Raw genomic sequence first — 26538 nt, forward strand, 5'->3', positions numbered from 1 at the left:
AGATTGAGGGGAACCCATTTCTTATCCGCAACTCTTCCTATACCATGTATACCACTGAATAAAATTTAACGCTACTTTCACAGAATCTTTATTACATACATGTAGTGCCATTGTGACCTCCTATTTTACTTTTTGATCTGACGCTTATTTTGGGTCTCCCATAGCAAAACATAAATTTTTCCATGATAATTATATGGGAGGCGGTGGGTATCATTTTGTGAGCTCAGTGCTCACAGTACCTCTAGTTTTATTCAGTTTTTTTAAAAATCTATTTATATCCAAAAACACTGGTGCTCATTTAATTACTAGTCATAACCAAAAAACTATTATGGATTTCATGGGTTAGCCTTCGGTAAAGGCTTTAATATTTATTGCAGCCACTCATTTTCTTTTTTAGTTTTTATAGATTGATTTTTTTTTTTACAAGAACTTATGATTATTTCATTTGTATTTTACATGCTAATTTTAACATGTCAATATTGCTGTATATCATATACCTACGGAAGCCGGTTGGTGCCAGGTAGAAAAAATATTTTATCTGGCGACCGCCAAATAATTGTCTGGCGGCCGCCAGAAACTTATCTGGCGACCGCCAAATAATTTTCTGGCGGCCGCCAGTTAAAAAGATCTGGCGGCCGCCAGATAAATATTAGGCGGCCGCCATATAAATTTCTGGCGGCCGCCAGATAATTTTCTGGCGGCCGCCAGTTATTTATGTGGCGGCCGCCAAATAAAATATTTTTCTACCTGGCACCTACCGGCTTCCGTATATACCATACCTAACTAAACAAACAATATACAAACATAGAGGTCAATCCATTAGAGTTGCAGTCTTATCTGGGGCCTTTTAATTTAATGACATGTTCGCTCTTACTTTAACAATAAAATGACAACTGTAGCACTGGAATATCTTATCATAGATGTACTTTATTACATTTTTAACAGTGACATCAAAAACTTATTTGAAGTACATGTATCTTTTCTTACTAACATTATACCAATAAGTATATGAGTGAAAAATGAACTTGATTACTTGAATATCACAAAATGGCTTGACTGTTTACAATTATATTTTTTCCTAAATTTCTTTTACAGTTGATCTATAAAATTCAACATGAAAAGTCCTCGTTTATTTTCTCTGTTATTTCTTTCATACTTGACAACAAATAAATTGTACATGCTGTTCAGTCACAACACACAACTACAAATTGAGGGAATGATGCTGTTTTACTTCATCGTACTAATGGTGTCTGCTTTAACTGCAGGAGAATGGAGCGTAATCTTGACACATCCTTGGTGTTTTTGGAATTTTTGGGGTTGAATTCACACAATCTACAGATTTTCTCCCACTCTCCACCAGGCTGTGTCGTGTCTCGGTCCTTCACAAAAGCTTCCTCAGCAGTTCTGAAGCAAAGAGGAAAATTATGTTATATATTACTTTTATCCATAATAGTTTAATATATATTTCAATATCTTTGCCATAATCTAATATATTAAAAATAAGTACAGGCTGAGTAAAATTAGCCATAACAGAGAAATGAAAATGCAATGTTTCTTTATTTTCCTTAAAGGGCAAAAGACACTCTACAAGAGAGATAACTCTATCATTGATAAATGACCCTTTCCTTTTATGCAATTTTTCATTTTTTTTATCAAGATTTATTTCAAATTTTCTTGTGTATGGTATATTAAAATTTCTTTAATTTCATTTTTATGCCCATTTTCTTTGACAGATTTCTGATCATTACAGAAAAAATATCATTTAAGCGAATCTTTAACATAATTAATACTTATTTATGTGAGTAATTTTTGTATTCTTTACAAATAATATTACAATTTTAATTATTGTATTCTTTATTCTTTTTTTTAAGGGGGAAGAATAAGTGTATGTGAATCATAATATGTTGGCTATCTCTTATGTTAAATCAGCAATACTCTCCATCAACTCTGAAGCAAAACAAATGCTATTTATTTTTCCTTCCATATATTGTTTCATCCTGTAGAGCTCCTCAGATATGAGAATACTGTAATTTTTCTGAGGTTAAAAATTGTTTGATTTTATTATCTACATCTTACGAAATAGTGTGTCTTTGGATAATGCACAAGAAAATAAATTGAAAGACTTAACATCTGACAGTTCTGTTTTTACTTCACAGATTATACTTTCCTTTATTCTTGTATATACATGTATGTCAATGAATGCTAACCATTCCATCTGACAACGAGGAAGCGTTGTTTGTTTGTTTGTTTTTTTTAAATATTTTTTTCTTAATAATAAAACTATCTGCTAGCACACCACTGAATATATGTTTCTGCATAATCCACTAAAAACATGCATTTGTCTCCATTTTCTGACTACAAGTACTTTTTCATAAAAGTAAAAGAATTCTGATTACTATGGAATCACTTTCTTCTGTGGGAGCTAGTTTTTATCGATCTATTTTACAGATTTCATAGGTGAAGAACTCTTAATGAAAACTGTATACCAACATTTCTTGAAGCAAGTTTGTACATGACAGGTAATCATGAACTACACAACAGATGAACCTCCACAAAATGTAATGATTCCACAGTAACTAGTAACACAAAACAACAGTACCCCTTTCCAACTAAGACAGAGGTCTACAAAAACTGTTCACAAAATTAATATACATGTAATTCCAGATATTAGGTTTATCAATACTTACACATTGTGTTTTCTAACCAGATGAAAGCACATAAAAAAGCAAAAAAGCACAGTAGGAAAACTGACCACATAGCAATTATATGTGTAAAATACACTCATCTGGGAAAATATTATTAGAAATATTGTCATACTTATACCATTGAGTCAGTAATGATCAAATTGTGTACATGTATATAAGCATTGTAAAAATTTCTGAAGAAGATAAGAAAACTGCAATACTTGTATATCACTGCACATGAAAATCAGTATGTGTTTCACATCCAAAAATTAAAAATGTTAATTTTTTTCCCTTATGTGTCCTATGACATTTTTTTTTAGATCTCTAATCATATCTTGTGCTTGTGATGGAGTTAGATCTAGATACAGGTATTTTTAATTTCAAGAAATCCTAAAACATTTTTTATTAGTGTTAATCAAAGAAATAGACGAACACCTGCCACATTTTCCCCACATTAATCATGATTGTACTACAACCCTTGTACAAATGCTTGCCTGTGGACAAACTGTGTCATTATGTACTGTTATTGGTATTTTTACCTGTTTGTTTCCTTTGTCTTCTGTATCTGCTCATTGTGATGTTTGTACCAATCATCCAACTCCTTCTTCGCTGCCTCTCTCCATTCTTCCTTTTTCTGGGCCTCCTCTGCATCTAATTACCAAAGATAAACAAAAAAAATCGATCATTCATTAAAACAAATCTGATAATTACACATGTTTTAAAATTACATTACCATGTATTGTTTTCAACTTTTTATATTTTGAAACATGAGGATTTTATATATATTGACTGACAAGAATGTTTGCCCAATTTTTAAGACTAATCTAGACCAAACCTTTCTTTTCTAATCTCATTTTCTGTTCTTCTCTCCAAATCCTGAGTTTTTCTGGTTCACTCCTCTCTTTGTCCATTGAGGTGATGGCCGAGTATGCATCAGAGGGGCCATTTGTCTGCAGAAAATGAAGCATCTTTCATAAATACATGTATCAAAACAACTTATATTGTAAATACATATATCTGTCATCAAGATAGAACTAAATACAAAAGCAAGGCTAAATTGGTCGATACTCTGCTTGGTCCAAAAAAAAAATGGTGTTTAAATTTTCCTGAAATTTTTACCAAGAGTTCAGCTGCAGAGAATGATGTATGCTACCTGCATGAACATTGCACATATTGTAAATACAGCAAGTACTACAGTAAGTATTCAGTGAAGGGTGGACATATGTACGATAGTTTTAATCATTGAAAACCTTCAAATGATTAAATAATTTTTCGTTCTCCATCAATATTGTAGATCATCATTTCCTCAATCTCTTGAATTTTATTAATTTCCAAGAGAGATGGGAATTGGTATAAAGGATTTCATTGAGAGTGATTGGTTTTCTCAATTAATCATGGACTATATCCAGAAAGCAAGAAATTCCTTCATAAACAACTAAAAGGTAGTACATTGTAGTAATGAACCCAAGCATTCCCTAAGCAGAAATTTTTTTTTATCTGGTCTTGTTATTGAAATAAAATATCCATGCATACACTTTATCCTTGAGGAGTATAAATAGGTAATTTAGTGTAACCTAGAAAAATACTAAATACATGTACATGTATGAAGAATATATTATCATGTGGAGAAACCCATATGGGTAAAGAAAAAGAATGATGTTTGATCATAACTGTCTATTTAGGGTATTCAGCAGGGCTGAAATAATATGGCACAATTGAAAAAAAATACTATAAATTAACTAATTCAAAAGTATTTTGCAATTGGGGCTTCAACTATACTAGCAAATAGCAAATGACTGATTTTCTATAACAATCGATCACAGAAGCAACACTTATTACTGGGCAGTTTCATTGCTCTCTTCATAAAAATATGGTGTTCTTTAAGGTTTAGAGTAAATGAAAAAGAGGTTTTAAGTAAAATTTAAACAGGGCAAAGTCAAGATTTTCAATTATCAATTAATGACTTGAATATTGTCTGTAATGGACAAGCACAACTAATTTCATTGTAGCAGCTTTTACCTCTGAAATATAAGAACTTTGATTCTACAAGTGCTACTTTAACATATCTCTAAAATTTGGTATATTTTATCAAAATGAGAAAAAAATGTGTACAAATTTGATCCATAGTTATTGAGAAGGAATCCACTGCTTTCTGACAAAAGAAAGTCTTTCATACCTGAGCTTCATCAAACTGGTTTTCTCCCATGAAACCTGGGGCTCCATTCATTATTTGGGGTTCTCCACCTTCAAACATATCATACTGCCCTAAAAACATTAAAAAAAAATGAGAATAGTTACAGTATTTTAAAGATAGGCCAGAAAAGCTGAGAAAAGTCATGTTTATAGCTATAAGTTAAAAAAAGATAAGTATAAGAAGACAGGCATGATTACTCATTTGTTGGCCAAAAATCATCTACATTCTCCAATCAACAATGGTCACAAAACTACAATTTTTTAGAATGTATATTTGCGGAGAAATAGCTAAAATAAATTCATGGAGATATTTCGAATAGCAAGTTAAAGCTATGTAGCCTAAATCGTGGGATTGTTCACCTTGGACTGTCGGAGCATGGTGGGCGGACACCGGCAAATAATTTGTATTATGTGGTGTATGATGAGGAAGTTACCTTCATCAGTTTGTTGTGTGAATTCATCATCTTCTAAACCAGCTAATTCCGTTTGTTCCCTGGCCAAGAAGGCAGCTGCTGGGTCCTCCTCCTCGTTTTGTGCTGGAGGTTCACTTTCGAAAGCATCGAAGTCAGACATCTTTGACTGTGTGTGACGTCAATGATGGTAGAAAGCCGAGGAATACCGAATATTACGTCATTCTTCCGGAAAGATCGGTCATTTCCGGAAAACTTCGAAACGTCAATCGGCAGACATGCCGAAGTTTGCCGAGCTTTGCTTATCGTGATGCACTATTCAGATTTTGACGGGAAAATGTTTTGTCGATCAATGAGCGAAAATATTTTAGTATTATTTAGCGAAGAATATTTAATATGACTAAGATTTATTTACAATCATCATTTTATTATCACATTCAAATGGTTTATGGAACGATGAATGTGTGCATCACGTTATAGAAAAATAATAACAAAGGGGTGTCTCGTGGCTAAGTCGTCAATATCGGTCTCGTTCTAAAAATATAAATGATTCGTCAAAGGTTCAAATACTTTAGAACCGTCCATTTGAAAATGGAGGAAGAGAGAATGGAGCGAAAAAACGTTGCCTTTAGTGTAATGCTTCCGTCTTCAAAAGGACGGAAAAGGAGATTAAGGAAGAAATCTTTTACAGAGGCTGTCAAGGAAAAATACTGCATGAGCGATCCCAATAAAATATTTACTTCGGGGTTTGTGATCGACATAAAGGTGACGGGGAAACCTAAGGCAAATGACTCTGAAGCAGAATTGGCGTATCTCAGAAATGTGGTACGTATGGTTTTGTGTTGATATATGTTTTGTTTATATTTTTGCTTTGTTTACAAAAATAGAACATCAAACAGCTGACCTACTTTGGCACGAGGCCAAATAATTGTTGGATAATGCATTCCGTTCTGTTATCATGTTTATCACGTTAATCGTGATGTTTAGTGTGTTGGTCTCATTTAGCTGGTTAAGCAATATGAAGTTGAATAATTGAAAAAAATGTGTCAATGTACAATATAAACTCAGTCATAATTAAAACATTTTTTAAATTTATTAGGAGGAAAAAAAATAAAAGTATGCTTGCATCAGTGCATGTGAGAAGATAAATCAATTTTATAATAAAGATTATGTTTGCTTGCATGGTGATAATATGTAGCCCCCCTTCCAACCCCAGTTCTTCATTCAGATGAGTTGCTATGCAAACTCCAGACCCCCATGTGATACATTAAGTATGACGGCATTAAATGCAAACAGAAACTTGAGATTTGATGTTTTATTTTTATTTCACAGGTACTGACTAACAGTGCTGTTGGTCATGCTGGTTTGCCAAATGAAGGATTGTCCACTCTGTGTCCTAATGTAGTTGACCTTGACCTTTCAAGCAATGCCCTAACAGATTGGAAAGACATGCTGACCATTTTGTCTAACCTACAGTGCCTTAAATTTGTAAATTTAGCTAGAAACCTGCTGCAAAATCAAGAGGTGAATTTCAGCTACATAAAAAGTTAATAATGATCAATTTATTGAAGGTGTGAATGATATTTTACTTCTACTGACCATTCCTTTGAGAAATTGATCTTTCAGGGTTGCAAATAACATTAAAAACCTTAGGGGCCATGTGGGCCCCAACTTTACAAGTTTTTCTAGCCACAATGTTATTTTGGGGCCCACAATTTTCTCTCCACTTTGAAAAAAAAAAAAACTTTCTCAATCTTTTTGTATTTTAATCTCTGAGAAATATACTTTGCTGTCCACAGTCTTTCATTTCCCTGATGATTTCGACACCATGTATGAATGACATAATATTGCATCATTTCCAACATTCTGAGACTTCATAAAGTTTTAATGTTAAGGCATTTAAGGGGGCAGAAAGCATGTTGCAGGTAGGGAAACACAGTGAAAATGAAAGTCCATTTATTCATAGAATCAAAGCATGGTCAGGTTCTGATAAAATTCTTGTTCACCATATGAGCAATTACATCCTAAAGAGCTGGTTGCCCACAGGCAAAATTACTAGCATTTGCTAATGGGCGAATGGTTATGTGCAATCCTGTTTTTTTTTTTTTTTTTTTTTTTTTTTTTTTTTTTTTTTTTTTTACATATGTACCTTTAACAATTGATTTTTTTTATGTTAGGTACAATAATATATTTGTTTGTAGAATGTCATTCAATCTTGGGCTACAACCCTTCCTCAGATAGAGAATCTAGTGTTGAATGGAACATACACCAGCTGGCAGGATGTTATTGATTTGTCAAAAAAGATTCCGTCCCTGAAAGAATTGCATGCCTGTGAAAATGGTATGCTATAAAACCAGTTTATCATAAACAATAGTTAGATTTACTCCAAAGAAAAAAAGGAATATATAGATTAAAGGAGGTTACATGTATGAGGATATTGTTTGGGGAAGTTATTGTGGCTATTCCTTACACATCTGCCCCAGTAGAAAAAGCAATCGATGGCAGAAAGAACCTTCAGCCTGATAGACATGTAGGTTAGGGGACACAGCATTTCAAAGTTTGATGATTCAATACATCTGCTGTAATTGTAAAAAAATATTAGTGTGAATATGATATGAATATATGAAAACTGTCATAACTATTTATATCACTTTTACCTGCCTTAGTTTGATGTCGAAGTGTTTTCTTCAAATGTAGTTATATGTAATTTAATTCATTACATTTGCAAAGTAATTGTATTTTAATTCATTAAATTTCAAAATCTTTGTAATGATAATTGTGTGATTTAAGGTATGTCACTCGTGAAATTTGTTATATCAAGGATTTTTTGAGAAGTATATTTTGGATAAGTACTCATATAGTATGACTCAAAATCGCAGAGAAAATGGGGGGTCAGTGTGCATCTAACTGAGCTAAGGTACAATTAAGTTGACCTTTTTGCACTTAAATTGTAACACTTTTGTTAATCACTTTAACCGGTATCATATTTTATAAGATGTAACTATGGCAATAAACACAATCTTATTTTACGTAAAATAGTTTGAATAATATTTATCATTGAACAAATCATGCAAATTAATGCGCGTAAATTATTGTGTGACCTATTTGCACTAAAAAAGTCTCATATTTGGGGTATTAAAAATCTAAATAGGCAATAGAATATTTTCTTGTATCAAACTTTTTACGACTTAAGTGCATAAGTATCGAGTGGTTTAAAATAATGAAAGAAAAAGTTGGGGTTAGTGATGTAAATTTTGAATTATTGGTCAAAATATGCAATTTTCAGGCAAAAAACTGTGTAAATTTTATCTCGACTTCCTTAATATACTAGTATCTTCATTTCTTGGCAATGTTTGTTGAGCGAAGGTGTAAATTTTGTTATAAAAATATAAATTGAGACATATATTTAATATTCCAGGCATATCATAACGGAAAATATTCTCTGAGTAAAAGTATGGGAGGCTAAGGTTCCAAGATATTAAATTTAATAAATGTGTAGATTTGCAGAATTTTCTGCTAAATATCCTTACGCCACAAGAAATAGTCCCTTATAAATCTTGCTTCTTTGTGAATTTTTGAGCAGTTTTTTAATTGAATGTTGAACATCTTACAATGTTTAATTTAAATATGTTATAAAGATTGAATTGTAATAAATAGCTTTTAAGTAAGAGGTTCTGACTGAAATTTTCTAAAAGGCTGACGAGTGATATACCTTAATTGAAGGTTTTGGGCAAGTAATTGTGATTTAATTAATTACTTTCATATGTAACTGACTCCATCCCTGATTATTAGTAGAATTCCATATCGTAAATAATGTGCTGTATAAATTTAATGTACATACAGTTGAACCTGGGTATCTCAAACATCAATATCTCGAAGATCATGGATATATTGAAGTCACCAACCACTTATTCCTTCTGTATTTTAATTACCCTTGATATCACGAATCCATGGATACCTCAAAGTCTGATTGAATTTGAGATAACAAGGATTGGCTGTATTACTAGTTCTCAGATAATTCCAAGGTCTTTTCTATTTGCTTTTCTTAAGCAGTCTGAGGGTGGTTTCAGGGAGAGACAAGGAGAAAGGAAGGATGCAAATAAATGCTATCTATTTTTTTACAGCTGTATTCAAAGATATATTGTTTAAAATTGCTATCATAGATTTCATTTGACCAATGAATTTGACCTTTTTATTATCTGAAATATAATTATTTGAATATGATTGTAGAATATGAAGATTTGGATCATCCAGAGGATGCTTATAAGTATTTGCAGAACATAAGCTGTCTCAGACTTAATAACAACAGACTCCGAAGGTAAATGCTGGAATCCTGTTACTTACTTTAATTTGTCTGTTTGTTTGTCTGCTTGTGTACAAGTTGAACAAATGTAATAAATATTCCTGTGGGTAGAAGTATTATATGACACTATTGGAATTTCAGTTGGGAGGAAATATGGAAACTAAAAAATCTGCCTTGCTTAGAATCCCTAATTCTCTCTGGGAACCCTATTGAACACATCTTTTACAAAGAAAAAGAGGGGTGCAAGATATGCTGTCCAGAAAACACAGGAAATGGAGAAACCATTGAGAGAGATGTTTCAATGGATGTACAAGACATTGTGGAAGATATTGTGGATGACATTTTTCGAATAATACATGTAGGAGGAGATGACATGGAAGAAACAGACAGTGACTTGGAATGCATGTGCTGCCAACACAGTGACCCATTCTCCAGACTCAAACTAGTCTGTCTGAGTGAGACTCAGCTCAATGATTGGGCTCACTGTGAAGAACTCAGAAAGTACCCTGCTTTGGAATCTCTCAGAATCAAGGTCTGGACTATTTAATCTGATTTACTGAAGTCACAATTGTATAGATTCATGTATCAGAGGAAAAACTTACCTTTTAGACTGGCTATTATGAATTGAGTAACTAATATTTATTTTTGTTCATTTCACACAGGATGTTCCTTTAGTGAAAGAATTAGACACAGATGACAGAAGAAAACTTCTTGTTGCACAGTATGTTACATGTACCAAATTTAAATTTATAAATACATGTACATGTATATCCCTAAAAAATTTATAGCATTTGCAGTAAACTTCAGATTGAAAAAAAATCTTCATTTCTATATACAATACCCTTCTTTAACAGAATGCCAAGCATCAAAATATTGAATGGAAGTGAAGTAACCAGCACAGAAAGAGAAAAGTCAGAAAGACATTTTCTCCGATACTTCATGGACAAACAGCACAAACCAGACAGATTTCATGAATTAGAGGCTAAGCATGGTATGTCAGTTTCATTTTAAAATCTTTCATCATCTCATATCAAAAAGCTTACCGGGGTAATCCTCCTTGATACATGTATTTATAATGAAGTCTGTTCATTTACTCGCCTTTCGTGAGTTTCTAGGAATGGAATTTTATAATGGGTTTTTCTTCTTTAAGTTTTACATTATTAATCTTTGCCACTTTTTAATTAACAGTGTATATTTGGAGATCAAAAGATTCAACTGAATTTTTATGCTAGAAAGAATATAAATATTGTTTTAAAAATTTATGATTTTTTTCCCCCTTGTATGAAATTTGTTTTCCTGTTATTAACCAGATGAATTGTCATGCTTATATTTCTTTTTCCTTATTCTAGGTAAACTGGAACCCCTGATGGATATAGACATAAGTGGTGGATATAAGGAGTGGATCACAGTCACATTTATTTACTGTGACAAGCGCTATGAAGAGAGAGTCCACGTTGTCGAACCCATTGGGAAACTTAGGCTCATGGCTGCTCAGAAATTTGCTCTCTATGCTTCGTAAGTGTTCTGTGTTTTAAGTGTAAACTTTCTTCTTTTTAAAAATTTTTTTTTTAAAGATTCTTAATAATGCAGATCTTCAGAGTACAATTTACAATTGTAAATTCTTTCAACCATGTCTAGTTGGATTTTTTTTTAGACTATACCTTACACATAGTTATCAACTTATGATTCCTATTCAACTTTCTTGACCATAAATGACCAATTTCACGTGGAATATTATTTCTGTTTATATTAAATATGCTTGCACATAATGGGCACTAATGTGTTTTTGGTGTTTCCAGGTTGCGTAACTTTAAGTTGTTCCATTATGCATGTGGCCCCCATCACCGGGAGGATGAGCAAACCTTTGAGGAGCTGATAATGCAGACCCAGTCCCTCCCAATCAGTAGGTTTGATATCATGGATGGGGATGAAATCTATGTAGATCCAGCAATGGATGGATTTCAGAATCCGGAGGGGAGTCTCCAGTACTTCCTCATTACGAGTTATATTACAGTGTAGAGACACATGCAGAATTAATTAATATGCTCTTTATATCTTTCTGTTAGAACCAACGAAGAGACTAATATGGCTTACTTTTAATAGATTTTTTTTTCCTCCAAAGATTGTATTAAGTATCAAATATTTAAATCAATGAAGAATCTTTGTCAAAATTTACAAGTGCATTTTATTTTCTTCCTTAACCAGATTTACAAGGTTATTATTGTTTTGAAAATTACTATTTTACTAATGTCTATAAAGCAAATATCTGTGATATTTTTATACTGAGCAAGATCTCAAAAGAAGATTAAATGACGAAAAAAACTTTGTGACCTCTAAAAATATTTAAACTGGTATCTTTATTTACATTCATATAAAATGTTGAAGAAAGATATTCATACATTTAATCAGGACTCTACATATTTTTTTGTTGTTGTTGATAGTGGAACAAGCATCTTTACAATGTACTAAGTTCCCTCCCTTGTTATTTTGTAAATAGAGTACTAACAAGCATCTTTACTATGTACCAAGTTCCCTCCCTTGTTATCATTTGTAAGTAGAGTGCTATATTATTGTGCTATTGTAGATGCTGGAAATTTCACCCCTCCTTATTGATTGGGATAATTATCATCTTAACTTGTGTAACTTTGTCAGTGAAGTTTGTTTTTATCTGGAATGCGACATTTGAAAGTAGATGTTAAATATGTCAATATACATTGTAGTCTGTTTTTTATCTGGAATGTGAAATGTAAAAATACGAGAGATGTTTTATGCTTACCATAAAACAGGAGGTATATTTCTCAGTAGACAATGTATACCTTACAGGCATATCATCTTAATATACATTGAAAGCATGTATTCAAGTACATTCTTTTTTTTTTAGATACATGTACATGAATATGCTATGGATAAGTATTAAGTTGAAGTGCCTGTAGTTTATCTAAAGTGTGTTATGATGGTATCCTAATGTTCACAAAATTTGATACATTTGTGTAGTGTTATTTTCTAGCAAGTAGCCCATATGGTATACACTATCTAAAATGATGTCATTCCATATTGAGTTAGTTATTATCATTTAGTTTCTTACATAGATAATTTTTTTCTCCATTGATCTTTACCATGGTAGATAAGTAGTGATTAACATACATGTAACAGGTATGGTAATTATGACCTATTTAGTTCTGTTGAATGAAGTAAATTGTGATATTATTATATTTTATAGTATTTAGTTTTCATTTCTAACATTCTGCTTTTTGTGATTTTGCTTTGTAGTTCTGTTTTAAACTTCAGGACTTGTACAGTGTTTTAGCTGTAGTACATAATGAAATTGTTGCATTTTTCCATGATTTATAATCCAGGAGTGCTTTGTTGTCTTTCGTTTTATAGATGCTTGTAAGGTTCAGGATGCTGTGAATTATAGTTGTCAAAGATGGAACAGTTTAACAGTGAATGTTAATGGGTGTTTTTTTTTTTTAACTATGTAAGCACCTGTCTAGTTAAATATTGAAAGAACACTAAAATTCATGTATATGTCAATTTTCCTTTTCAAACTAATTTTGAATATTAACTCCTGGTGTTACCAATTTTTTGAGGTATTATTTTTTTTCAACTACCTATGGGCATTTTCTTTTGTTATCATTTGAATGTAAATCTTATCTTAGTTGCCTTGAAAATTTGTGCATATTTTTAGGGATTTTTTTTTTTTTTTTGAAAAGTGAAGGAGAAAGCATCCTTGCAGTGCTACATCTCCGGTCTATACATATCATAGTATTCCATTGTTTGTGGTGAACTTACATGTAATACACATTGTATTTTCAATAAATATTCTTGATATTACATGGTTTTCCATCTTAATTTTTGTATTCCTAGTCATACACAGGGCGTAGCGGTGAATGATTATTTTGATGCTAAAGCCTGGTAAAACATTGTTACTATCAACATCCAGGAAAGGCCAAATATCAATTTGATATCTCAAGATACATGTAATGTTTAAAGTGGCAATTCATTAAACCAAAATTAATCCCTTAAATCATTAAATAAAACAAAAAAAAATTCAAAAATATTTGAAAACTAATCTTTATTTAACAAATCTTTTCCCTTAGCTAACAAATCACTGTAATAAAGCAATCTGTAATAATATACATCTGGAATTTTAATACATGTATTTTTCCTACAGATTACACAATACAATGTACATGTATATCAGCAGTGCCATGATAAAAGCATGTCCACTGGTGGGCACACAAATGCCTAGGGAGCTTGGGACTGCTCTTGTCCGACACTAGAGTTGTTTCCCTTGAAAATAAGGCAGCAAGTTGGTCAGACATGTATTGTTATTTTGAATGCTTCCAAAGTATTTTCACTTTGTCACCTTTCCTTTAGTCTTTTTATAAATGTCACTTCATCTCGGTTTCTGATGCCATATCTGAAATAACGAATAAAACATGTCTTGTTTGCAAAGAATTTGTATACATTGGTGCCACTTTATTGATTTAAATACATGTACTAGATTTAATGCTCACTCTTTTAGAGGCTTCTTATCTTCATTGAGTTTCTGCCCTTCAAAATACAGCCAATATCTTTTCCAAATATACTTCCTGGAAAATCAATGAAAACAATTTCATCATAAGAATATCTAGGTCAAGTTCTGTTCTGGGTACGATCGAGCAATTTTTGACAGAGTTATGCCCCTTGGACTTGGAAAAATTCATTTTCAGTATGTGCAACCTCTGCAAAGAAAATGAACAGAAACTGCAAATAATTGGAATTTTTCTAAGTCCAAGGGGCATAACTCTGTCAAAAATTGCTTGATCATACCCAGAACAGAACTTGACCTAGATATTCGTTCTTATGATAAATCTGTATACCAAATTTCTTTTCAGTATGTGCAACCTACGGAAGAAAATGAGCGGAAACTGCAAATGATTAGAATTTTTCAAAGTCCAAGGGGCATAACTCTGTCAAAAATTGCTTAATCATACCCAAAACAGAATTTGACCTAGATATTCTTATGATTAATCTGTATACCAAATTTCATTTCAGTATGTGCAACCTCTGCGAAGAAAATGAACAGAAACTGCAAATAATTGGAATTTTTCTAAGTCCGAGGGGCATAACTCTGTCAAAAATTGTCGATCATACCCAAAACAGAACTTAACCTAGATATTTTTATAATAAATCTGTATACAAGATTTCATTTCAGTATGTGCAACCTCTGCAAAGAAAATGAACGGTATCTGTTGGTGGACCGTCAGACAGACAGCAGCAAAGCAATATGCCCTCCCTTCTTCGAAGGGGGGCATAAATATATTTTTTGAATATCTCATTGAGAATGACTACAGGGAATATGTAACACTCCTCATATCTAGGACTAACTTCTAGGTTGCTAAATGCAGAACATCAGATTGCTCTAACAGACATCAGGATGCCCAAAGAAAATCGTCAAGTTCTAGTACATGTACATGAATTTTTTTTCTACCCAAAATGTAAAGCGTATTAATACTGTATTAGTACTCCAACAGAACATGCGTAAATCATGATATACACCCTGTCTCCATCTGCAGTGAAAAAAATAACCTAAATAATAATACAAAATTATCTATTTGACCAAGCTCATCATTTGTTTGACAAAAATTTACATGTACATGTACCCGGTAAGTCATCCAGATGAAACTTAAATGGAAATGATAAGTTCTTAAATGCAAGTGTTGAGCTCTGTGGCAATAAAAGAGTATTTCTTAATTAAGAGGTACAGAGTTAAAATTTTGCACAATTTTATTTTAAATATACATGTAGAAAGTAATGTGCAAATGAAAAATATTTACCAACTGATGTGCTTCTTTCCTTTGCTGCGAGACAGCTTCAAGGTCATGTGACGTTTAATGGCATGTTTAAGGTCAAGGACAGTGCCATTCTGAACCACTACCACAGCTGTTGTGAATTGAGATGTAATACACATAAATTGTAAAGGGAATTTTTATCTGCAAATTGTGAAATTAAGCTCAGAATATTGCAATTTTTTAAGAAACTCAGATGAAATAGGAAAAATGCCAAAATTTATGAGATACTACAGACACTATAGCAAAGAAATTGCATCGCCTATATCAGATATGAGTTGACCTGTGGTCTTCTTGTTCAAAGGATTGGATTCTTAAGCCTTATTCAGAAAAGTTAAGGAATCAAAATTCTACGGGACCTAAATAAGGCCTATAAAGTGAACCTTTCTCTTAAACAAGCTTAATATGTTTAGCAAATATAGCATCCCTTCAAAATTTTGGGGAAAAAAACTAACAAATGCAATTATCTGAAAATAAACATTGTCTTCACCTGTCTCCATTCTAAATATGAATTCAGAAATGGGAACAATGGTTTTGCATGAATACTTAAAAATAATTATAAACAGCTGCATAATCATCAGCTCCCTATCCTTTGAACTAATATATATAAAATAAATAGAGATGACTACAAACACAGGACTTCTCCATCAGCTCTTCTGACATTAACCACTATAGCCTGACCATGCTCCAGGGCAATAAAGGAATTTATTTCCTCCAAGGTCACCTCTGGTGGAAGGTCATATAGAAGGGGATCTTTCTGAAATAGAAGAAATAATCCTTGTATGTATTTAAGAAAACATGCAAAAAAAAAAAACAAAAACAAAAAAACACACACACACGCACACAATAACAAACAAAACAACAACAACAAAAAAAAAAAAACAAGCCATATACACTTTAGAAAATAGGTTTGTTTAATAATTGATCCATAAAAATTTTTTCAGACTATATCTGACATTCAGTGAAATTTCACTCTGTCCAATGGTTTCTAAATCAAATTATATATATATATATATATATATATATATATATATATATATATATATATATATATATATATATATATATATATATATATAATTTAATTTTGTTTGTATTCTAGCCTCTGATTGGTTAATATCCAAAAACGAACACAAATTATTTCTGTATAACCTGGTTTGGTATGGGGACACACCCCCTTGACAACCAGCTGAATCATCTGTATCCATACAATCCTCTCATTTCCAGTCCTCGGGATTCATGGAAAATTCCAGATTTAATAAATGTACCTTTAATTTCAAATGATAATTCGATCTTACCACATGTAACCAAACAACATGGCTGCTAGGCCTATGTATCAGTTTTTACCTCCCCTCGCTTCCCATCACTTCCGTTACTACGGTTGTATTATTGGGCGGCAAATTTGAACTTATAAAAAGTAACGGAATTTTACACCCATAGTTATTTAATGATTTTAAAATTAAATTATAAGGAATGACTCTAATTCTTGGCCAAATTATTCGAGTATAACCAGGTTATACTCGAATAATTTGGCCAAGAATTAGAGTCATTCCTAAAATATATATATATATATATATATATATATATATATATATATATATATATAGTCTGCAATTGCAAATTTCAACCTTCTAGCTTTTCTACGGAATAAGTTTTGTTTCAAGTATAACCTAGAAGCCATCATATACATGTATTTCATTTTCATTTATGTGATTAACTGTGACTTAGTTTAGACTTGTCATGTAATTGTGTGGAGAGGGTGTAAGTTTTAAGAACTCGTGACCAATCCTTTTGCATTTATACCAGACTGAATGTCCAGTGAAAAATACATGAAAAATTTTACGTAGACTTATTTTAAAAGTTCTGGAGAAGATATCAATAATGAGCTAATGTTTCATAATGACAGATGACATTAATCATCTGCATTATGTAGGTGTCAGACTTAAAAACATTGATGTTACATGTGTGAACCAATAAACTGAACCAGTATTCTTTAAAATTGTGATTTCTTTGTAGCTTCATTTCACAGTAACTTCTTTACATTCAGAAGTGAAGTAAAAGTAATTTCTCAAGATAAGTCATGAGAATAACACATGTACTACGCTTGGCACCACCCCTTCTGTCATAAAACTTACGGAGACTATATCATCAATAGCTGCCTCTACTTTTGACATGGCCTCCTGATGTGAGAGCACCAGTTCTGAGGAATCCATTTCCTCTACTTCTCCATCTTCCCCATAACTTTTCTCTACTTCATTACTTGACTCTGCTGTGTCTTTACTTGTGTCTGCCATGTCTTTACTTGTGTCTGTTGCATCTTTACTTGTGCCTGGTTCTTCTAAATCAGTTGGATGGTTCCAATTATTTTTGGACATTATAGTGTTATTCTATGAAGATATGAAATAAATTTATAACTTCTCGGTACATTCTAACAAACAATGGCTATCTGAGATTTCAAAGTTCAGATCAATACACATGTATATCTGTAATCAAGAAGAGGGACAAGGTCTCATAAAAATGAATGTTGACTATGACAGTTTAAATTTTTGAAAGTCAATGAAAGAATAGTAAATTCTTTATTTTCATTCTTATAGGCCTAGTGTTTTAGATATAATTCTGGAAAATGCAGTATCTGAAGCAAGGCTGCAGAAGTGTGCATTATAAGACACATCATCAGTGCAAGTTTGATTCAGGTATTCATCGTCTTTAGCAAAGTTACCGGTACTTAGGAATGGACATGCTCCAAAAATGCACTGATACATTACATCCAGAATGTGTTTTCAAATTCAGTTTTTGACGTTTTAAGGCCAAATATCATGAAAAGAGCCTGGAAAACGTCAGATATTTATGACAAAACAGCTAGATATCATAATAAAATGACCACAGATACGTTAAAAGGTTGCATAATATACCTTCTGATTCAATTTAATTATCTCATATCTAATGCCATGCCAGTTCCAGAAACAAGACGTGTGGTCTTCCTTCTTTTTACGTATTTTACCTCTTCTAGCTAAAGTGAAAGTAGATTATTAACACCTACATAGTTAATTAATCAAATTGACATGGATAAATCCTAATATATTCTAACGATAATGTCAAAATATTTCAAAATAAACGCTAAAAGTAGCATTATAAATATAAATGTCTGTTTCAGTGGGGAAATGCAAAATATCTAAACATGATGCATGTACGGTTTAACAACTCTTAAAAAAGGAAAGTAAAAGTCGCCAAAATGTTGACATTTTGTCCAACATGTGCTAATGTTTTAGTGGTTGAAGAAGGACAGAATTGCTATCGATTTGCTTGCAACACCTGTCCATATGTTCAAAATATTCAGAGAAAGGTATGCTTGTGTATTTTTTTTTTATTTGCGAATTCACTGAGTGTCATTTCTTGTTTTATTGGACTGTGATTATACAGCTGTTATAGAGCAAAGGTTGTGTTTCCTAATATTTCGTCATATATCGAGAATAGTGTTTCAGAGTGACTTTTATTTTCATACGTGTAACGTTAAACTCAAGACCCGAATTTTGATCAATATTTTAGTTTAATTTAGCCCTAAGGGGAAAACACCCACTAAGTATCTATATGTACATGCAGTTAGGCCTGTATTACATGTATGTACACAGATAAATGATATATACAGATTAGAGAGATGTCGAGATTTTTTCCCCAATTGTCAGAATGTCCAGGGCAATAATTATCAACTTATAGCTAATAGTTAAGATAACTGACAAAGCACACTTTCTATATTCGACAATTGGATCCATTCAGCAGGTCTGGTACAATCACTAGATTTAGCTACATAGCTTGAATTACCTACATAGCTTTATTTACCTACCTGAAGTAGCTTTATTTAGCTACTAAATCAAACTTATTTCTTGAATAAGAATTTTTTCCAGAAAGTGCAGAAAATTGCACTTTGATGCAGTGATAATTTTCAAGTTTGAACTCATCTGAAAACAATTCATGAAAAAATCACTCTTGGAGATGTGTCTTTTTTTGCGCAATTGCAATCAAAGTTCTAAAATTTTTTGGGCTATATACAACAGTTAATTTGTGACCTAACAGTTACTTCTTGAGTGTAATAACAAAGAAAACCAGTTTTGGTTAACATGAGCACAATGTGAAGTAATCATACTTATCCACGCCTCATCGAGCACAAGGTGCGTACAGTTACTCAAACAATGGGAATACATATTTCCCTTAAAAATGATCAAACGCAGCAATGTTAAAACTATCTCTGCTTTAGATTGCTTTTTAAATGATACCTAGAATAAATATTAGTAGACATTTTCTTGCGACGTTTTGTCTTTTTAAAATAAAAAGCAAAATTGTGAAAAGTTGCCTTGAATTAGCTAAAAAAAAGCTACCTGAGGTAGGTAAATAAAGCTACGGTAGGTAATTTTAGCTACGTAGCTAAATGTACTGATTGTACTGGACCTGTTCAGTGTCAGATTACATGATTTAATACTACAAGAAAACAGTATACAGATAGGATCTCCATTATGAATTATTTTATTTGAATATTTTTTAATAGATAACATCAAGAAAATATCCAAAATTGAAGGAGGTTGATGATGTATTGGGTGGAGCAGCAGCATGGGAAAATGTAGATTCTACAGAAGGTTTGTGATGGGGACAGAAGTGTTTTGTCATTAAACTCCAACCACAGGTATCTGATTTAAAAAAGAAAAGAAAAAGAAAGAAAGAAACCGATTACAGAGATAGGTTAGATAAAAATAAAACCTCACTCAATATGTAAAGATGGAAATGGAGGGTGGGGGGATGTTTCTATGGCTTTATCTATCATCTTGCTAAGGAAATTTCAGATACCTATGTTGTATAACACTCACAGTAATAGTGAAAGTAGTATAAGTCAGAAAATATTATTTTAAGTTCAAGTATCTCTTAAAGAACTTTTTACAACATGAAGAATAATGAACAGAGGCATAATACATTTGTGCACTTGAAATAGAACTTGCAGCTGATTCAACAAATTGTCACTTTCCAGAAATCTTTACTGGTCTAAATGAGTATTTCTCTCCCATTAGAAACCTGTCCAAAGTGCAGCCACAACAGAGCATATTTCATGCAGATACAGACGAGATCAGCTGATGAGCCCATGACAACTTTTTACAAATGCTGCAATATGGAATGTTCCCACTTATGGAGAGACTGAAAACACTTTATACAAAAAAAAAAAACATGAAAAAGATGTGAAATGTGTGACATTAACAACATCTTTTTCTTTAAAATGCCTCAGATCTACATTGGACACAGGAACATAACTAGTTCTGGCAGTAATTTACCTCTACTGGGGGTAGTGAAGGAGGTCTAACATAGCATTATTCAGCCACAGTCTTGATATTACTTGTGTACATGGCAAGTGCTTTTTTTTCAAAGCCAAAAAAGTGTTGAGTGAATATTTTTTTTCATTCATAATCTAAATCGTAATGAATTAATTATGCAAAAATAGCTCATTGTACATTGCACAATGTAATCAATATTCATGTTTATACAGTGTGTGATGCATGAGTTTTGAATGATCATAGAAGAGAAAATTTTTTATAACCTCCTTATCATGAATCCTCAGATATCTCGAAGTTTAATCACAGTCCTATTGTCAGTTGATTTGGAAATAAAGATGTTTGACTCTTACACAGAGTGTACTGTAGATTCCTCATTTTACGCTAGTACTTTACATTGTATATTGCGAAATGGCCCTTAGACATCAAATCATGAGAACAATAATTCGCGAGTAGACGTTTAATCTAGAGATTTAGCATACATTTCAGCACCATAAAAATAAAATTGTGTGACTTTATTTCTTGAGTGGTGCTTCATGCAAAATTATGCATTAATTAATTCCTCATGCATATTTGGGAATCTACAGTATACGGTGTCGATCTAAGAAGTCTGATTTTAATTAGATTGTCAGCAAGATCAATAGATGCATTCATATGACATTTCTGCTCATGGAACCAAAGGTTCAAGTGAGGTTTTCTGATCACCTGGCATCTGTCTATAAAACTTTTAACATTTTTGACTTCCTCTCCAGGACCATTGGATCAATTTTAACCAAACTTACCATAAGGCATCTTGGGTAAATGGATTTCAAATTTATTAACGTAAAGGGACATGTCCTCTTTAAAGGGGTGATAATCAAGAAATGGAAAAAAAAAATAGGGTGGGTGCCTTAAAAGATCTCAAGAATCACTTGGCCAGAAATTATGAAACTTATGTAAAAGCTTTTAGATAGAGTGTAGATTCAAGTTTATTCAAATCATTGCCCCAGGAGTAGTGTTCAGTGTTGGGCCTCTATGGGGGATCAAACTTTTACATGTGAATATTATATATATATGAAAAAATCTAAAGAAAAAAACTTCTTCTCTAGAACAGTTAAGCCATGATAAGTCATATAAATGTCACTACACACTGAATGTGGAAGCATCCTTAGCTATGATAGATGCAAGTTTGTTCAAATCATGCCCCCCCCCCTCCCCCAGGGTAGGGTGGGGCCACCAAAGGAGATGAAAGTTTTCATAGGAATGTATATTAAAACCATGATTAATCATATTTATATGGAAGCATCCTCAGGTAGTGTAGATTCAAGTTTTTTTTTCAAAATCATGACCCCCGACCCCCAGGGGTAGGGTGGGGTCACAATGGGTGATCAAAGTTTTACATAGGAATATATAGGGAAAAAATCTTTTAAAATCATCTCAAGAACAGCAAAGACATGGTAAGTCATATTAATATGAAAGGATTCTCAGGTAGTGTAGATTGAAGTTTGTCAAATCATGGCCTTGGAGTAGGGTGGGACGACAATAAGCAATCAAAATTTAACATTGGAATATATAGGAAAAGTTTGAATTATTCTTTTCAGGAACACAAACCCATGATTAGTCAAATTAATATAAAAGCATCCTCAGGTAGTGTAGATTCAATTTTGTTATAGTCGTGGACTCTTGGGTTTGGATGGGGCTTTGATTGGAGATCAAAATTTTACTTAGAAATATGAGGGGGGTCTGATAAAAAACAGTAGGGCGAAAGTGACTCAGGTGAGCGTTGGGGCACATGGGCCTCATTATTTTGTGTGATGAGAAGACAACCTTATAAAATCGACCCATGTAGTAATGCAATTCAATATGATTTGGACATTTTTACGACTAAATAGCACTTTTCGTTGCAACATTGCACTCCAGGTTATAAATCAAACCATGATTTACTAGTAATTGCAATGTACCGATTGCATAATTATAGATTGTGCACAATTTTCCTGAAATCACTCCTCTTACGGACAGCACGATTGGCAGACTACCTCGGCAATCGGCTAACCTGTCATACTCAATCGACCACGACTTACAAGTATTCCATTAAGCTTAGTCTCCCAGTGAGGCGAATTTAATTGATTTCATCAATTTTATTTTGGCGACAGGATATTTAGAAGCTAAGTAGCGATGCATTTTTTAAATTGGATTATGGATGTTATGAGACAACGCAAAATCTAATAACAACACAAAAATGTATGGACGTGTTCTATTGCAAATTGCATTACATTTATTACATTTTGCGTAGATCGCAACGCAGAATATAATAATTACATATGTACATGTATTTGTTGAGTCGTTATAACAGTTTTCATTGTAACAGTAAAAAAAACATATTCTTTTGGATGTATATATAACACTAAATGAAAACACTCACAGGGTCGTGAACATATTAGACATAAATAAGTACAATAATTCAATTTAAATGCCAACGAATTAACGGAGAAGATGTGTATTATTCTATTATGCTCCCTTTTTAATTTATGCAGTTAATAGAAAGGTTTGTAGGTAGTCGGAGTTTAATCTACCGTTAAGTTCTGTTCTAATCTTCTCTTCACAAATTGGTTTCCGAAGTTTGATGAATGGGGGATAACAAAACGTCTGGAGAAGTTCCTTTCTTAACCCGACCTATGGAGATTCTTGGGCACAGTCTGACATGATACTCATGTTTTATTCACCGTTGGACTGCTTTTCTTTCATTGCTCGGGATTGATCGCATTTTTTTTTTCACACCGTCCTTCAAGATTGATTTTGTGGTAGGATTTGTAATCGAAGCCTTATCCAATGGATTTAATTTATCGTTTACGGATTGAATTTTCTATCGATAGGGAGTATTAATAAGGTTTTGCAGTGTTTTCTGTAACAGAGCCCCGAATATGTTTCTTTTTTGATAAGTAATTGTAAACTCGAACCCAGGTTGTATTTACCTAACTACGAAAGGGTTATTTAGCAAAAGAATCTAGTAGCCGAGAATACCGCAGTTATTTAAATGGATTAGATAAGTCAATTTCTACTGGGAAATATTTATATCGGAATTGTATCCATATTTGATGATACTTCCATGGATATACGAGGAAAAGTCTTGGATATAAGTAAAGTATCTAAGGTAAGGTATAACGTATAATATTCAAACCTTTTATTCTGCGAGCATCGTATAAGGTTAAGATCGATTTGCTCTCGCAAAGCTATAGAGTTCGATGCGTTGAAATGCAAAGAACACATTTTTATTGAATTCATGAATTATTGATATCCACCGATTTCTGTTGCTTTGACAGTTGTAATTCACACTGCACTGGATAGCGTGATAGCAAATAAAAATGCTTTGAACAGATTTGTAAATCAAGTGGAATTTTAAACAGCCTAACTACTGTAAGTCCTAACTTGCTAGACCCACACCTCGTTTTTTAAAGGACCCATATATGTATAAATTAGTCTTTCTTGCACATCGACAAGGGAGTAGGTTAATCCGAGTACATTTTTATTGACATATTTTTACTTTTTAAATGTTCACCCTGTTGCTACATGTTATGTTTGTAAACATGTCTGATGCAGTATGAGGATTTCAATTATATTTTGTGTTTTCAATTAAAGGATTGTAGATATACCGGATTCAAATGAATGAATGAAAGATGATGATTAAAAAAGATTGATATGTGTCGTCATTTTTTAAAGGATCTAAATATATATACAAGAGCATTATAGAAGACGTGAGAAAAAAAATCTAAAAAATGTGAGTTTTTATAAATATCTTTTGTCAATTTAAACTGTAAATACCTAACAAAATACGCATCTTTCATGTAAGTGCAATTAACTCGATCTTGTATATATATATATATATATATATATATATATATATATATATATATATATATATATATATATATATATATATATATATATATATTGTTTGGTAGTGCCCCTCCTCAAACTGAATATGTTTGGTGGTCCCCTCCTCCCCAAACTGAAATTCTTTTCTTACTGGCCTGAATTTACATGTACCCAAGCTGTCTTCACGTCTAGGTAATAATTAAACATATAGCAATAATATCAATTTTACTTATCTCTCTATAAACGTGGTATAAAAATTATTTAGCCCCATTGGAGATTAGTTCTGTTATTATGTTGTACCAATGCGAGGACAAATATCAAACTGTGCTCCGGAAACTTAGTAACTTAGTTATTTTTCAGAGGTATCATTTCTTCCTTTTAAATCTGTGACTGAAATATACAAACTTTTCGTTGATCAAGATTTACAAGACGTATAAGTAATAAAAAGCAAGCCTTGACAACACCACTACACTAGATGTGTTATTCGTTAGTAAATCGCCGATAAGTCTATTACTTATTACACCGTCATATTAATTTTCAAGGTGAAGGGATTAGCAAGAGTTAATCTGTTTGGACAATTTCCGACAGAGGATTTTCAATAATTTAAGGTGGTCCAGTAACCGGAAATCTCATTAATTCAAATTCTTCGTATAGAGAATAATTTAGAAAGAAATATTGCAAGAGGTCATCAATTAATGAGTCGACATGAATACAACTATAAGCATAGAACATTAACTTTGTTCGAAGACACCGTAAATGCCCCTTTCACTTCGCAATACAGAAAACTGATTTCTTTAAATTTTCTGGAGGGTTGCGCATTTTATATAAAAAGTATTGGAAAATTGATTGAATAATAATAAGGAGTTGGCAATATTGAAAGAGAAAATTTAGAATTGTTCTTTGCCAATCGTTTACCATGAATATAAGTAAAAAATACATATCTAATTTCAGTCTGTCACGCCCATTTTTGTCTTTTTAAGGGACGAATTCTCGGTCTTAATTCATTACAATAATTCTTCTAGATTGAGGTGAATGAAATCTATTGATTTGACTTTACAAGGCGTCACAGAACTACTTATTCAAATGATCAAGCATCTATTAAAACGACTCCGAATTCACCACGATATATAGGAACTGTGTAATGTTTCTTCTTTGTTAAGGCAATCATATAGTCTGTGATTTACTTTACACTTCAGTTAAATCAATTTTATTCATTATGTTGCAGATAAACCTTTCATAATCGTTGTGCTGAAATAAAGGAATGTTCTGAAGTCCAGTCAATACAGAATATTGACTTAGGTAAGCAGTTTTAGAATTTTTGTCATCAAATTAAAGTCAGATAAAGCGCTACCATGCTGCTTTCGGTAAAATCCATTAGTGATTAATAAAAATGGGTGGCGCATTAACGATAATGTCTAGAATATATTAATGTTTTCAAAATGTTGTTCAAAGTAAATTTATACTGTCGAGTCGACATGACATTTATTTATTTACTGGCATATAAGCAAAACGAATGCACCTTCGTTTAAAACTTGACCATGCAGCTTTCTGTTGCAGTACAATATTCTATTTGTCGATATAATAACGCTTTCTAAACCACAGACAATTAATATAGGAATAAATTGAACGTAGTTTAGGATCCTTTCTTCACATTGAAAACAGTTTCCGTGCATTAATCATATAAATGTCTTCAGCACATTTTATCGTTAATTGATGCAGATTTCAATAGATTCTGGCAAGTCAGAAGTGCACTCGCTGTTCAAACATGATATTCTTCCTTTAGGCTATATACGGTATGTTGTACCTATATAAGATTAGAGATTAGACAAATTTTCTAAAGAGTGGTACTAGCATTAGAATATTTATCAAGAAAAATCGCAAAATATGTCTGATTGCTGTGGCTTTGAGGTCGCTGCCATTTGTTATCCAAAACGAAACAGATTGATTGTATGT

General features: G+C 32.4%; 4 protein-coding genes across 4 annotated transcripts; 2 read left to right on the plus strand and 2 right to left on the minus strand.

Moving 5' to 3' along the window:
* Positions 1 to 907: 907 nt before the first annotated feature.
* Positions 908 to 5486, minus strand: LOC133187368 (clathrin light chain A-like). The gene is made up of 5 exons (XM_061322719.1): positions 5312 to 5486; positions 4861 to 4949; positions 3520 to 3634; positions 3224 to 3335; positions 908 to 1404 (listed from the first exon to the last, which is right to left on the minus strand). The coding sequence occupies exons 1-5, from the start codon at positions 5448 to 5450 to the stop codon at positions 1233 to 1235; spliced, it is 627 nt and encodes a 208-aa protein (XP_061178703.1). The 5' UTR covers positions 5451 to 5486; the 3' UTR covers positions 908 to 1232.
* A 275-nt stretch (positions 5487 to 5761) lies between these two features.
* LOC133187384 (tubulin-specific chaperone cofactor E-like protein) lies at positions 5762 to 11779 on the plus strand. The gene is made up of 9 exons (XM_061322737.1): positions 5762 to 6112; positions 6620 to 6811; positions 7489 to 7627; positions 9518 to 9605; positions 9732 to 10122; positions 10253 to 10311; positions 10445 to 10581; positions 10940 to 11105; positions 11390 to 11779. The coding sequence occupies exons 1-9, from the start codon at positions 5834 to 5836 to the stop codon at positions 11607 to 11609; spliced, it is 1671 nt and encodes a 556-aa protein (XP_061178721.1). The 5' UTR covers positions 5762 to 5833; the 3' UTR covers positions 11610 to 11779.
* A 1910-nt stretch (positions 11780 to 13689) lies between these two features.
* Positions 13690 to 18412, minus strand: LOC133201912 (U11/U12 small nuclear ribonucleoprotein 25 kDa protein-like). Its single transcript, XM_061337733.1, has 6 exons — positions 18337 to 18412; positions 17560 to 17811; positions 16058 to 16181; positions 15413 to 15518; positions 14111 to 14185; positions 13690 to 14013 (listed from the first exon to the last, which is right to left on the minus strand). Exons 2-6 carry the CDS (start codon positions 17797 to 17799, stop codon positions 13956 to 13958), a joined length of 603 nt encoding a protein of 200 aa, XP_061193717.1. The 5' UTR covers positions 17800 to 17811; positions 18337 to 18412; the 3' UTR covers positions 13690 to 13955.
* A 222-nt stretch (positions 18413 to 18634) lies between these two features.
* LOC133202016 (DNA-directed RNA polymerase III subunit RPC10-like) lies at positions 18635 to 21087 on the plus strand. The gene is made up of 3 exons (XM_061337822.1): positions 18635 to 18767; positions 19965 to 20052; positions 20479 to 21087. Exons 1-3 carry the CDS (start codon positions 18657 to 18659, stop codon positions 20604 to 20606), a joined length of 327 nt encoding a protein of 108 aa, XP_061193806.1. The 5' UTR covers positions 18635 to 18656; the 3' UTR covers positions 20607 to 21087.
* Positions 21088 to 26538: the final 5451 nt, after the last annotated feature.

This window comes from Saccostrea echinata, unplaced genomic scaffold, assembly GCF_033153115.1.
Source record: "Saccostrea echinata isolate AGI-Se365-2 ecotype Australia unplaced genomic scaffold, CSIRO_AGI_Sech_v1 ptg000001l, whole genome shotgun sequence".
Lineage (NCBI taxonomy): Eukaryota > Metazoa > Mollusca > Bivalvia > Ostreida > Ostreidae > Saccostrea > Saccostrea echinata.